This window comes from Erinaceus europaeus, chromosome X, assembly GCF_950295315.1.
Source record: "Erinaceus europaeus chromosome X, mEriEur2.1, whole genome shotgun sequence".
Lineage (NCBI taxonomy): Eukaryota > Metazoa > Chordata > Mammalia > Eulipotyphla > Erinaceidae > Erinaceus > Erinaceus europaeus.
The window spans coordinates 88,870,572-88,885,760 of NC_080185.1; the positions used below are offsets into that span (position 1 = coordinate 88,870,572).

At 43.7% G+C, this 15,189-nt stretch overlaps 1 protein-coding gene across 1 annotated transcript; it reads right to left on the bottom strand.

Moving 5' to 3' along the window:
* Positions 1 to 2,318: 2,318 nt before the first annotated feature.
* On the bottom strand, positions 2,319 to 10,280 carry LOC132535754 (P antigen family member 4-like). The gene is made up of 4 exons (XM_060182671.1): positions 10,200 to 10,280; positions 8,916 to 9,015; positions 6,190 to 6,303; positions 2,319 to 2,421 (listed from the first exon to the last, which is right to left on the bottom strand). The coding sequence occupies exons 1-4, from the start codon at positions 10,278 to 10,280 to the stop codon at positions 2,408 to 2,410; spliced, it is 309 nt and encodes a 102-aa protein (XP_060038654.1). The 3' UTR covers positions 2,319 to 2,407.
* Positions 10,281 to 15,189: the final 4,909 nt, after the last annotated feature.

Sequence of the window (15,189 nt, forward strand, 5' to 3'; positions counted from 1 at the left end):
AAGCCAAAACCTGTAGGTGTCATTCATGATCAAAGACTCAAAACTCTTAAACGTAACTAGAGAAGTGACTTAACCAGTGTTCTGCTCAAACATGATTATCCTAAGTGACTACCAGCATTTATTCCAAGCTTCTAGAGATTTTTGTGTTTCCCAGACAGAGAGGATGACAATATCGGTTTACTGTTTGTACAGTTTCCTCTAGTGGACACTGGGGGCCTTCATCCCTTGGGTAGAATAGGAGGATGGTGTAGTGGAGGATAAAATGTACTGATGTCTATCGTGAAGTATGACAAAATCTCAAACATTTCTTCAATAACTGTAATTGGGAAAAAGTTTTTTCTTGTATGGTGCCAGGGTTTTGAACCCAGGTTCTTGCACATAGTAATGTGCACACTGCTAAGTGAGCTATATTCCAATAACCTAAAATATTGTTTAAAAAAAAGAACAGTCTGGGGGTCGGTTGGGCGGTAGCGCAGCAGGTTAAGCACACGTGGCGCAAGGACCAGCTTAAGGATCCCGGTTTGAGCCCCTGGCTCCCCGCCTGTAGGGGAGTCGCTTCACAGGTGGTGAAGCAGGTCTGTCTTATCTTTCTCTCCCCATCTTCCCTTCCTCTCTCCATTTCTCTTTGTCCTATCCAACAATGAACGACATCATCATCATCAACAACAGCAACAACCACAACAAGGCTACAACCACAAGGGCAACAAAAGGGGAAAAAACAGCCTCCAGGAGCAGTGGCTTCATGGTGCAGGCAATGAACCCCAGCAGTAACCCTGGAGGCAAAAAAAAAAAACTATCTGGCATTACACAGGGATTTTTTTCAGAAAATGCTATTTAACAAATTAATTGGAAAGCATGAATTGATCTAAAATGTGGAGAAACTTCTATCATATAGTAGAGGATAATCTGAGTTAAAGGCAATGAACACATAGTGAAATGATAAGTTTTCCTTTTGAGATAAGAATGGCATCACTTCTTTTTTTAATATTTATTTATTTATTCCCTTTTGTTGCCCTTGTTTTATTGTTGTAGTTATTATTGTTGTTGTCGTTGTTGGATAGGACAGAGAGAAATGGGGAGAGGAGGGGAAGACAGAGAGGAGGAGAGAAAGATAGACACCTGCAGACCTGCTTCACCGCCTGTGAAGCGACTCCCCTGCAGGTGGGGAGCCGGGGTTCAAACCGGGATCCTTTTGCCAGTCCTTGTGCTTTGCGCCACCTGCGCTTAACCCACTGCACTACAGCCCGACTCCCAAGAATGGCATCACTTCTATCCACCACTACTGAAAGGGTCTGGCCACTTTCTTTTTAAAAAATATTTATTTATTTATTTATTCATTCATTCCCTTTTGCTGCCCGTTTTATTGTTGTAGTTATTATTGATGTCGTTGTTGTTGGATAGGACAGAGAAATGGAGAGAGGGGAAGACAGAAGTGGAGAGAAAGACAGACACCTGAAGACCTGCTTTACCTCTTGTGAAGCAAGTCCCCTGCAGGTGGGGAGCCGGAATCTTGAACACTGTGCACCACCTATGCTTAACCCGCTGCACTACCACCCGACTCCCTCTTCCTTTCCTTTTTTTCCTTTCTCTCCATTTCTTTCCTTTCCTTTTATTCCTCTCCTCTCCTCTCCCTTCTCCTTCCCTTCCTTCCTTTCTTTTTGCCAGTTTAAGGATAGGAAATAAAAGGTGTCAATATTCAAAAGAAAGTTTTCATTATGTGCAGACAGTATGATTGTGTGTAGAAAATCCAAAATGATACAGAAAACTAAGAAAAAGCTAAGTGGCTGTTCCAACAATTTGTTTGGCTTTGTATGTTAACTCTCTTTTCAGCCACCAGGTTCCGGATGTCAGCAAGAAGACTTACCTGGACAGACGACCCCATCAGTGTGTCCTGGAGCTCCACTTCCTCGGAGACCCACCCTACTAGGGAAAGAGAGAGGCAGACTGGGAGTATGGATCGACCAGTCAACGCCCATGTTCAGCAGGGAAGCAATTACAGAAGCCAGACCTTCCACCTTCTGCATCCCACAACGACCCTGGGAAGGCTATCAGGGGAGGGGATGGGACATGGAGATCGGGTTATGGGAATTGTGCAGAACTGTACCCCTCTTATTCTATGGTTTTGTTAATGTCTCCTTTCTTAAAAAAATTTAAAAAAAAAGAAAAAGCTAAGTGGCTAGACACACACACACACACACACAATCACTATATAATACACACAGTACTTCTAAATACCAGCTCAAAACATGGGATTTTAAAATGTCATTTACAGTACATTCAAATTCTTAGGAACAGTTTTAGCAGAAGATGCACAGTAGTTCTGAGTAAACTTTAGAGCTTTATTGAGACATTTTAACAAATCAAACTGATAGTAACAGTCACTTCAGTGTGTTTTCCTTTTGATGTATTACTGTCCATCACCTACAATATAAACGTAAGAGTCAGTTACACTGTTTAATAGAACATTAGTTGACAATAAAGGCACACACAAATGACATCACACTTTTTACTTTGGAAGATGAAACTAAAACCAGAACCTACAACACAATGTTGACTAGTAATGGTGATAGCGGGCAGCCCTGTCTAGTACCTTATCTGAGGGGAAATGCTTCCAGTTTTTCACCACTGGGTACGATATTGACAATACGTTTACTATATATGGACTCCACTATCGTGAGGAATTTTCCATCTATTCCAATTTTTGTAGTGTTTCATGGGTTGGAAGAATTAACATCATTAAAATGAATAAAATACCCAGAGCCATATACAAATTTAATGCTATCCTCAGCAAGATCCCAACCACATTTTGAGAACAGAACAAATGCCACAAATGTTTATCTGAAACCAGTAAAGACCAAAAACAATCTTGAGAAGAAAGAACAGAAGAATATCACACTCCCAGATCTCAAATTGTATTATACGGCCACTGTCATCAAAACTGCTTGGTACTGGAACATGAAATAGACACACTGACCAGTGGAGTAGAATTGAGAGCCCAGAATGAAGCCCCCACATCTAATGGACATCTAATCCATTTGGTGCTGAGACTATAAAATGGGGAAAGATGAGTCTCTTCAACAAATGGTGTTGGAAAAAATGGGTTGAAACATGCACAAGAATGAAACTGAACCACTGTATTTCACCAAACACAAAGTACATTCCAGATGGATCAAGGACTTGGAAGTTAGACCAGAAACTATCAGATACTTAGAGGAAAATATTGGCAGAACTCTTTTCCACATAAACTTTAAAGACATCTTCAATTAAACGAATCCAACTGCAAAGAAGACTAAGGCAAGTATAAATCTATGGAACTACATCAAATTAAAAAGCTTCTGCACAGCAAAAGAAACCAATACCCAAAGAGACCCCTCACAGAATGAGAGATCTTTGTATGCCGTACATCAGACATGAGTTTAATAACCAAAATATGTAGAGAGCTTGCCAAATTCAACAAGAAAACAAATGACGCCATCCAAAAATGAGGAGAGGATATGGACAGAATATTCACCACAGAAGAGATCCAAAAGACCGAGAAACACATGAAAAAATGCTCCAAGTCTTTGATTGTCAAGAGAAACGCAAATAAAGACAATGAGATACCACTTCACTCCTGTGAGAATGTCATACATCAGAAAAGGTAACAGAAACAAATTCTGGAGAGGTTGTGGGGGTAAAGGAACCCTCCTGCATTGCTGGTGGAAATGTAAATTGGTCCAACCTCTGTGAAAAACAGTCTGGAGAACTCTCAGAAGGCTAGAAATGGACCTACCCTATGATCCTGCAATTCCTCTCCTGGGGATATACCCCAAGGAACTCAACACACCCATCCAAAAAAAAAATTGTGTACACATATGTTCTTAGCAGCACAATTTGTAATACCCAAAAATCTGGAAGCAACCCAGGTGTCCAACAACAGATGAGTAGCTGAGCAAGTTGTGGTCTATATACACAATGGAATACTACTCAGCTATTAAGAATGGTGACTTTACTGTTTTCAGCCGATCTTGGATGGACCTTGAAAAATTCATGTTAAATGAAAGAAGTCAGAAACTGAAGGATGAGTATGGGATGATCTCACTCTCAGGCAGAAGATGAAAAACAAGATCAGAAAAGAAAACACAAGTATAACCTGAACTACAGTTGGTGTATTACGCCACAGTAAAAGACTTGGTGTGGTTGAGGGGGGGAGAGTATATGTCCAAAAAGAATAGCAGAGGACCAAGTGGGGGTTGTATTGTTATGTGGAAAACTGAGAAATGTTATGTACAAACTATTATATTTATTGTTGAATATAAAACATTAATCCCCCAATAAAGAAATTAAAAAAAAAACACAAAAAACAGAACCTAAGCACTGCAGGTACTACTATGCTAATTGTACATTCCTAGGCATAGGAGCAATACTTTTAATGGATTAATCTTTCCAAAGATATAAATTTCTCCCAAGTCAGGGGGATTAAATTCTGGGTACTGTGTTATTTGTAGATAATTTTAAGAACTAGACCAGTAATTCTAGTTAAAATAAAAATCAGCCTGGGGGGCTGGGGAGACAGCATAATGGTCCTACAAAAGACTCTTTATGCCCAAGGCTCTAAGGTCCCAGGCTCAATGCCCAGCACCACCAAAATGCCAGAGCTGAGAAATGCTCTGTTATCTATCATTAAATTATATATATTAAATCAACCTGGGAGGGTGGTAGTGCAGCGGGTTAAGCGTACATGGCAAAAAGCGCAAGGACCAGAGTAAGGATACTGGTTCAAGCCCCCAGCTCCCCACCTGCAGGGGGGTAACTTCATGGGCAATGAAGGTCTGCAGGTGTCTATCTTTCTCTTCCCCCATGTCTTCCTCTCCTCTCTATTTCTCTCTGTCCTATCCAACAACAATGACAAGGGCAATGAAATGGGAAAAGTGGCCTCCAGGAGCAGTGGATTTGTAGTGTAGGGACTGAGCCAAAAGAGGAAAGAAAGAAAGAAAGAAAGAAAGAAAGAAAGAAAGAAAGAAAGAAAGAAAGAAAGGAAGGAAGGAAGGAAGGAAGGAAGGAAGGAAGGAAGGAAGGAAGGAAGGAAGAAAAAGGGGGGTCGGGCGGTGGTGCAGTGGGTTAAGTGCATGTGGTGCAAAGCGCAGGGACGGGTGTAAGGATCCCGGTTCGAGCCCCCGGCTCCCCACCTGCAGGGGAGTCGCTTCACAGGCAGTGAAGCAGGTCTGCAGATGTCTATCTTTCTCTCCCCCTCCTCTCTCCATTTCTCTCTGTCTTATCCAACAAGGAACAATATCAACAATGGCAATAATAATAACCACAACAAGGCTACAACAACAAGGGCAACAAAAGGGGGAAAAAATGGCCTCCAGGAGCGGTGGATTCATGGTGCAGGCACCGAGCCCAGCAATAACCCTGGAGGGGGAAAAAAAAAAAAAGAAAGAAAGAAAGGAAGAAAAGAAGAGAAGAGAAGAGAAGAGAAGAGAAGAGAAGAGAAGAGAAGAGAAGAGAAGAGAAGAGATCAACCTAGGGTCTAGAACGGGTCGGGGGGGATCCAGCAGTAGACTATATGCCTTGCATGCTTGAATTCCCGGGTTCAATACTCATCAACAAATACAACCAAAGACCAAAAAAAAAAAAAATAGTGAAGTGCTTTGGTCTCTTTTATAGAACAGAAGTGTCAGAATTAAAAAAAAATACTGTTATTCAAATGAACTAAGTATTTTTCTAGTTATATAATTTAGATGTATAAAAATAAACTGATTAAGAAACACTGACAGTTAATTTTAAAAATCAATACTACTGTATTATTTACATATCCACTTAATATTGGTAATATTGGTGTCTGTGAAGTAATTTATATACTTTTTTTTTTTGCCACCAGGGTTATTTCAGCTTGCAGGATTCCACCACTCCAGATGGACTCCCTTTCAGTTATTTTTTTTTCTTCTTTAAAGAGTGAGAAACAGAGGGAGAAAGACTGAGATGCCACAGCAGTGCTCATGAACCTTCCCCTTTGCATGGTGCTCCTATGTGGTAGCCAGGAGCTTGGACCCAAGACCTCGAGCATGGTAAAGCCTTGTCTCTAAATGGTGAGTCATCTCCCAGCCCCTAATTTATATGCTTTTTTGTGTGTGTGACTAGTCAAAGGACAACAGTATTGTAGAAAAGACCGACCCCCACAACTTGCATTACCAGCGGACAACATACCTGCTTCTGGCCTCCTACCAGGGGCTGGATCAGGGACAACCTTCCCTTTCACATTCGGGCCATCTCCACCCTCAATTGCAGTCTCTTCCTGGACAACATCTTCCATCTCAGCTTCTGACATGAGTTATTAATTAAAGAGTTTTTAATCTAACCAGTAAACTATTAATTAGCATTGCCGAATAAGTTATGTGTGGTAAATGTGATAAATAAGAATGAAGTGACCTCTACACAATTTTCTGCTAGAAAAAAAAAAAACGGAGCTGGGTTTCTTATTTATTACTACTGTCAATCATTTCTTTTTCCAAATCTGTTTTAAGGCAACAGAAGCTGTCACTTCGGGAGCCTCCATATACTTCTATTATGGCACTCAATCTCATTAGATCAACTATGAATTTATAGGAAATATTCTGACAAGTATGTGATCTTAAGGCATAAATCACTCTGTAGTCTCAAAATCCAGTACAATACCTGCCTGCCACCAAATAGAGCTCAATAAATGAGTGAAGACGTCACTCAAATATGAAAATGAAAACAAAACCAACTTGAGAAACATGTACAAAATCAGTGGTCTGGATTCTCCCACCAAGTATTGGTTGTGAAAGATAAAGACTGAAGAATACCTGCAGATTATTGGAGACCGAAATAACAATAATTAAATCAATGGATTGAGTCTTAAGTCAAAGCAACCTAATGCTATATACGAGGTATACTCTTGGTCAACTGAATTTTGAACAATTATATTCTCGATATGAAATTTCCTGAATATGACCAGAGAACAGAATGTGTGAGAATATCCCTATTGGTAACATGGAGTTACTTGGAGTAAAAAGCTAGAATTGACATTTACTCAGGGAAAAGTTAAACAGTACTGTGTAGTATTCTTTTTTAAAATTTTTTTAAAAAAATCTTTTTTATATTTATTTTATTTATTTATTCCCTTTGGTTGCCCTTGTTTTATTGGTGTAGTTATTATTATTGTTGTTGTTGTTGTTGGATAGGACAGAGAGAAATGGAGAGAGGAGGGGAAGACAGAGAGGAGGAGAGAAAGATAGACACCTGCAGACCTACTTCACCGCCTGTGAAGCGACTCCCCTGCAGGTGGGGAGCCGGGGTTTGAACCAGGATCCTTATGCCGGTCCTTGTGCTTTGCGCCACCTGCGCTTAGCCCGCTGCACTACAGCCTGACTCCCCTGTGTAGTATTTTAAATAAGACTATGTAGTAAAAAGACAGCCAGGAATAGACAAGAGTGCCCTGGATTTTATACTGTAATACTCCTGCAAATTTTAAATATTAAGTCAGTAGTTGTAAAAACAATGAATGTGGTCTAGGGTGATAGTGTTTAACAGTAACAAACAGGATGTATATGCAGGAGATCCCAGGTTCAATCCCAGGCAGCACTAACAGAGCTGAATGGTGTTCTGATGAAGAGAAAAAAAAAAAAAACCTCAAAGTATAATAATTATTGTGTGGCAATTAAAGAAAATGAAAGTTGTGACGAACAACAACTAAGAAAGAATTTCACTTTTTCTTTAAAACTTCTTTAAAAAACGATTTTTTAAATTATTATTATTATTATTAGTCAGAAAAAGAGAGAACAAGGCACCACTCAGTTCTGATTTATGGCATTGGTGGGGGTTGAACTCAGGAGCTCTGGGACCTCTGGCATGCAAATTCTGCGCTCTATCACACTAAGAGCTCTCCCTGGATCTCACATGTTAATTTCTCTATATTATAAAATAAAATCTAAATTAAAATCCAATACCTGAAGGACACCCCCCACCACCACCTTAGTGCCTAGTGCCCTGGCAGTAAAGCCAGTCAGCAGAGGGTTGGAGGAGGAGGAGGAGGAGGAGGAGGAGGAGGAGGAGGAGGAGGAGGAGGAGCTGAAGTCATCTCTCCCTCAGTTCACTCCTCCCTGGTGGAGGCTGCAGGAGTATGACTTAAAACTCTGCCCTGCAGAGAAAGATGCTTAGCTCTAACTAGAAAACACAAACTGTGCTTCTGAGAACATTCAGGACTGGCTTGTTGAGAGAGAGGTCTGTGCTCCTTTCCTGAAATAAAGATTTGCAATGCGATGCGTAGTAGGATGAAACTGCAGGATTACAGAAAGCAGTGGTTCCTACCATAGTGACGCCCTGCCGCCTCCCCCATAACTATGCAAATGAATAACAAAGCACACAAGAAAAAATAAATAAAACCAACACCTAATCATAATAAATCCCTGGGTTCTAGGACACATTCTCTGGCATTACATATTATTCAAGTGCTGCTTTCACATTTATTCATGTAATTAAGAGTAGAGAGAGCAGCACTCTGACAGTACACAATGCCAGAGAATGAGTCCTAGACCCCGGGGGTGCAAAGCATGTTCTCTACCTATTGAGTCACCTCCCCCGCCGCTGCATGAGTCATTTTTTTTTGAGGCAATCAAGGCAATCGTTTAAGCAAACTCAGAAAACAGTATTCCAAGAATAGCAAGTGCACCACCAAAACATTCTGTAGTTTCATCTTAAATGTTCCATCACTTGTTGTACTAAGTAGAGCTTTCGTGAGGACTTGGGATGGGTAAAATGCAGAGAGGAAAAATTTATCAGATGACAGCAGTCAGCCCTAAACTATCCCTTTCTCCTACCAGTTTCCAATCTATTTGGGGGGACGGGGGTATTTTCACTATAACTGGCATAACACAAATGAAATGTGTAAAGCTGTTATGTCCTTGGTTCACCTTGAACTCTGGGTGGTTCTTCATCCTCTTCGTCATTTTCAACATCCAGAATCTGAGCTGGCAACTCCTCCTCAGATCTTTCAACTCTTTCAGGCTGGGCCTTGGATGAGAATAATTACAAATGAAAAATACTGCTGCTAGTACTATGACATTAAAAGGCGCAAAGATATATCACACGGGATTAAATAATCCCACAAGTAGTTCCTATAGTCTCTTCTGTAAATACTGTTAATAAACTAATTCTTTTATTTATTTATGTATTCATTAATGAGAAAGATAGGAGAGAAAGAACCAGACATCACTCTGGTACATGTGCTGCTGGGGACTGAACTCAGGACCTCACGCTTGAGAGTCTAGTACCTTAGCCACTGTGCCACCTCCCGGACCACTGAATTAATTCTTCTATATAAACACAAGTTGCTATCTGCAAGAACCTATAGTTACAAAAACCATTTTAACCTTTCCTAAACTAAATTCTTTTAAAAATATATTTATTTATTTATTTATTCCCTTTTGTTGCTCTTGTTTTATTGTTGTAGTTATTATTGTTCTCATCGTTGTTGGATAGGACAGAGAGAAATGGAGAGAGGAGGGGAAGATAGAGAGGGGGAGAGAAAGATAAGACACCTGCAGACCTGCTTCACCACTTGTGAAGCGACTCCCCTGCAGGTGGGGAGCTGGGGGGGGGCTCACACAGGGATCCTTACGCAGGTCCTTGTGCTTTTGTGCCACCTGCGCTTAACCGCTGCACTACAGCCTGACTCCCCTAAACTAAATTCTTATTAATTTAGCCCCAAAAAAGAAAGTCACTGGGGTGGGTGGGTGGGGAGAATACAGGTCCATGAAGGATGATAAATGACATAGTGGGGGTTGTATTGTTAAATGGGAAACTGCGGAATGTTATGCATGTACAAAGTATTGTATTTACTGTTGAATGTAAAACATTAATTCCCCAATAAAGAAATAAATTTAAAAAATAAAGTCAAGGAATGGTTTCCAGGCATATACCAATATGCCTATCCAGATAACACCAGGATTTAAATTCCTTGCTCCACTGCCCCCACTTATGGGGCCCACTCTGCCCAAAATTTGCAGCAGGACAAGTACTTACACAGCTATATGTGTAAGTATATATACATATATATATACATCATATATATACATATATATACATATATATATATATACATATATATACAGTATATACATCATATATATACATATATGATGTATATACTGGTTTAAAGGCTTTTGGATTTCTAAGTGTCTGTTAATGATACTCACCGGAGGTTCCGCAGCGTTAGAAGGCTCATGGCCAGAGGGAGATCCCCTCCCTCTGGATCTTGATCTTACTCTTGCACTCATGCTTCACACTAAACAGAGGATATCACAAACAGTAAAATGTTACAGGGGCCGGGTGATAGAACACTCACTAGGTGCAAGGAGTTGGGTTCAAGCCCCGGGTCCCCACCTGCAGTGGGTAAACTTCACTAGTGAAGCACTGCTACAGGTTTCTCTATTTATCTCCCCGCCCCTTCCCTCTCAACTTCTCTTTATCTACCCAAAATAAAAGCAAGGGGTGAAGAGAGGCTGCCAGAGCAGTGAGCTCATTGTGGGACACCAAAACCTGGGATAACCCTGGCGGCAATTTCTTTAAAAAGTGCTCATACAGCAGTCCTTCCATTTGTGAGTAGTAAGTTCAAAATACCGCAGTGGGTGCCAGGAATTGCAAGTACTAAACTCCATATACATCACAATACACAGAATGTTTTCCTAGCCACGTAGGGCTGTATTACTGAGCTGATAATGACCTACAAAATTAGAAGTTATCAGGACTATGGTTTCACATGGCACTCACCACTACAGCTATGCCCCACCCTCATATAAAGCTTAGTGTATGCACTAGGCACAGTTTAAGAATAGTAGTAAGGGGGTGTCAAACGCTAGAAGAAGAAGTAGGGGGGGTGGGGCAGTAGCTCAGCTTAAACGCACATAGCCCTAAGCTCAAGGACCGGCTAAAGGATCCCGGTTCGAGGCCCCCCCCATTCCTCACCTGCAAGTGGGGTCACTTTACAGGCGGTGAAGGAGGTCTGCAGATGTCTATCTTTCTATCCCCCTCTCTGCCTTCCCCTCCTCTCTCCATCCTATCTAACAACAATAATAGCCACAACAATGATAAAACAATAAGGGCAACAAAAGGGAAAAAATAGCCTTCAGGAACAGTGGATTTGTGGTGCAGGCACTGAGCCCCAGCAATAACCCTGGAGGCAAAAAATAAATAAATAAATGGTGGTAAGATAGAAGCTATAACAGTATTCTGTATCAGCAAGTATGCGATACTCCTAAAAGTGATTACTTTTGGAGTCTGGCAGACAGTAGTTGAGAAATCACTGTGCAAAAAAAAAAAATCATAAATGGTTGTGAGGGAGGTCTGCACTACACAATACACATCAATTACCAATTAAAAAATTTAAGCCAGGGACCAGGTGATAGCTTAATGGTAAAGTGCCTATTTCCCCTATTAGCCCCCCCACCCCACCTGGGAGCACCTACAAGGGGAAGTTAACAATCAATGGAGTGGTACCTGCTGTTTTTCACCCTTAATGAGGGAAGGGGAGGGGAGAGCACTCCTAGTTTAGTGCACCTTACAATGCACAAGGACCTAAATTCAAGCCCCTACTCCCCTCCTGCTGGGGAGAGGAAGCTTCACCGCTTGTGTCTAACTTTCCCTCTCCCTCTATCTTTCCCTCCCCCTCTCAATTTCTATCCTATCCAAAAAAAAAAAAAAAAAGCCTCAGGAGCAGTGGATTCATAGTGCAGGCATCAAGCCCCAGCATTGACCCTGCAGGCAAAAAAAAGGGGGTGGTGGTGGGGACTGGGGATAGACACTTGCAGCCCTGCTTCATCACTTATGAAGCTCTCTCCTCCTGAAGGTGGGGACTGGAGGCTTGAACCTGAGTCTCTGCTCGTTGTAACATGCGCGCTCAATCGATTGTGCCACCACCCAATATTTTTTGTGATGTTGTCTACTAGGCTTGGCTGACCCAAGTCTGCTTTTTTTATTTTTTAATCATATTTTTATTTTTCCCTTTTGTTCTTGTTTTATTGTTGTAGTTATTACTGTTGTTGATATCGTTGTTGTTAGATAGGATAGAGAAATGGTGAGGAGGGGGAGACAGAGGGGGGGAGAGAAAGAGAGACACCTGCAGACCTGCTTTACCGCTTGTGAAGCGACTCCCCTGCAGGTGGGGAGCCGGGGGCTCAAACCAGGATCCTTAATGTCAGTCCTTGCGCTTTGCGCCACTTGCACTTAACCCGCTGCGCTACCTCCGGACTCCCTGCTTTTTTTTATTTTAAGCTACCATAACAGCCATGAAGCTTCCCAAGACACCACTGTACTCAGATGTGATTAAGTGGGGCCTCAAACCTAGTGACCACAGACTGGAGCAGGGCCCTCCTCCATCAACTACCTTGCGGGTTATCAGATACGACCCCCCACAACCGTCCCCCAGATCCCGCAGGTTGTGTAGTCCACCTCCCCAACCTCCCACCCGCAACCGAGGCAGGTCCCGGGGCCCATGGGCACCAAACAGGCTACTGCTTTCTCCCCCAACTCGCTGAGCCCCCAGAATCTGCCTGGGGGGCACCTCCGCACCTCCAAGTCTCAATAAAGCCCCAAAGGCTCACCCCAACTTTATGTGCGCCCCCTCCATGCCCGGCCCTCCACTGACACCCTAGTTAACGCAACCCAACTCGCAACCCTGGCGAGGCATACCTGCTCCCCTGCACTCAGTCACCCTAAACCCCTAGAGGGTGGGTCCCCAAGCCTATCCGCTGGGTTCTAGGCAGTGGAGAAACCAGAACACCAAAATGCCACCCGCACAGCCAGAGCACCACTTGATTCCACACTCAATGCCAAGAGCCCCCAAATGGCCAACGGCACTGCACCCCCACTCCTCACGCAGCCACAGAGCCCGCGGTGATGTCTGGGTAAGGGACACAACTTGAGGAGCACGCAGGGGCTGCTGCACTGTGCCCCATACCCACAGGCCTCGGCCTCCCTTACTCTCACCAACTTTCACCCTGATGTACCAACCCTTGTTGCGAGAACCGGGTGCTGAGCAGAAAAGAAAGGGCAACCCAGCCCGCTTTCTTTTGGCGCCTAAAAGCAACGCCCTCCTCCCTGGGTTCAACTGCACCAATCAGAGGCCTCAGAGGTGAGAGCGGGAAGGCCAGCACATGCGCAGTGCTTTGTGGGTCACCTGCTGGCTCCCTCCTTCCCCGGTGGGTAGACGACTGCCCTGCCCTTCCCCGACACCTAGGATTTCTAGTGGCTCCCCCATTTCTGGGGGGGAGGGGACTCGCTCCTGAAAGCGGAAAAGCCGGGAGGCTTGAGGCTTCTGGGTAATTTGCGAGCTTAACCCGGTGCATCACCGCCCCCCCCCCACCACTGCCGCTCATAGGCTTCCTATAGTGCACCCTTAATCCCAGAAGAACCTGAAGCCTATGTTCACCCTTTTTACACCCCCAGGCCCAGAAGAGCCATCCTGGTTCCACTTCTACAGCCATAACTGAACACACACCCCCAGTTCCCCTAGTGCATTCCTTCCACAGCGCCCCCTTCCTGCAGGGCCTTAGTAGCGCAACCCCAGTCTCTGTCTCCCGCGACACACAGGGAAACAAGAGCTGGGCATGTGCATCATCACTGTTACCAGGGACAGGGCTGGGGAGATGCGCCACCATTGTGCATCTGACTCTCAGGCCTTGGACTCTAAGGTCCCAGGCTCAAACTCCAGCACTACCAGAAGTGCCACTGCCCCCCTTTAATGTCTCCAATAAATAAAAATTAAAAAATCAAAGGAGACATTAAAAGGGGGCAGTGGCACACCGGTGCAAAGCACAAGGAGCAGCGCAGTGATCTGGGTTTGAGCCCCTGGCTCCCCACCTATGGGGGAAAGCTTCACGAGAACACGGTCTGCAGGTGTCTATCCTTCTCTCTCCCTCTCTATCTTCCCCTCCGTCTCAATCTCTCTCTGTCCTATCCAATAAAATAGAAAGGAAATTAGGAGTCTATGGCCACCAGGAGCAGTGTATTCATAGTGCTGGCGCCGTGCGCCCCAGTGATAACCCTGGAGGCGAAGAGGTGGGGGAGATATGAAGAAGAGGAGGAGGAGGAAGGGGGAAGGAGATCCAGCTAAATAATAGTTGACCTGGGAAGGTGCCTGATTTATCACGTGCACCACTCAGGTTGGAGCCTGGGCACAGTCCTGTGGGAACTCTGGGTGGTATTCTGTTTCTCTCTGTCTGTATGACAAAGTCAGCGAGGAGCAGTGAAATTAGCAAAGTGTTTGTGCAAAAAGGCTTTATTGTTGAAACTGTGAGGTCAGAGGTTCAATCCCATAAGCCAGAGCTGAGCATTGCTCTAGTGTCTTTATCTTTCTCTCTATATATTTTTCTGTGTCTCATTAAAACAATGTGTGTGTGTGTGTGTGAGAGAGAGAGAGAGAGAGAGAGTGTGTGTGTGTGTATACACACACTCTGGGGAAAAACCCTAGTAATTATAAGTAAAACTTGGCCAGTGAGGGCCGGGCGGTAGTGCAACAGGTTAAGCACACATGGCACAAAGTGCAAGGACCAGCATAAGGATCCTGGTTCGAGCCCCTGGCTTCCCACCTGCAGGGGGAGTGTCGCTTCACAGGCAGTGAAGCAGGTCTACAGTTGTCTATCTTTCTCTCCCCCTCTCTGTCTTCCTGTCCTCTTTCGATTTCTCTCTGTCCTAACCAACAATAACGACAGCAATAACAATACTAATACCAACAATAAGCAATAAGGGCAGAAGAAGGGACAAAATAGCCTCCAGGCGCAGTGGATCCGTAGTGTAGGCACCAACCCCCAGCAATAACCCTGGAGGCAAAGAAAAGAAAAGAAAAAAAAAAACTTTGCCAGCAGCAGTGAAACTATGAAAAGGGAGAAAAAAAAAGTATTGATAAGTGCATAAGCCCTCTCAGCCTCTCTAGTGAGTGCTGGAAACAAGAGACATGGCCCATGGTGCACCCATGTGGCCATATCCTGAGCCTTCACAGAGGGCAGAAGACTGGGAGGACCACAGCCCTCACCTCCAGCCTGCGCCAGTGACAACATAGCGGGCTGCCTGCACAAAATCACCAGTTGGAGACCAGGAGACAGCTCACCCTGCAGGAAACAAAACAAGTAAAAGAAGGGAGTTTACTTAATGTAAACCATCCTTCCACATTCCCCCACCAGCACCAAACAC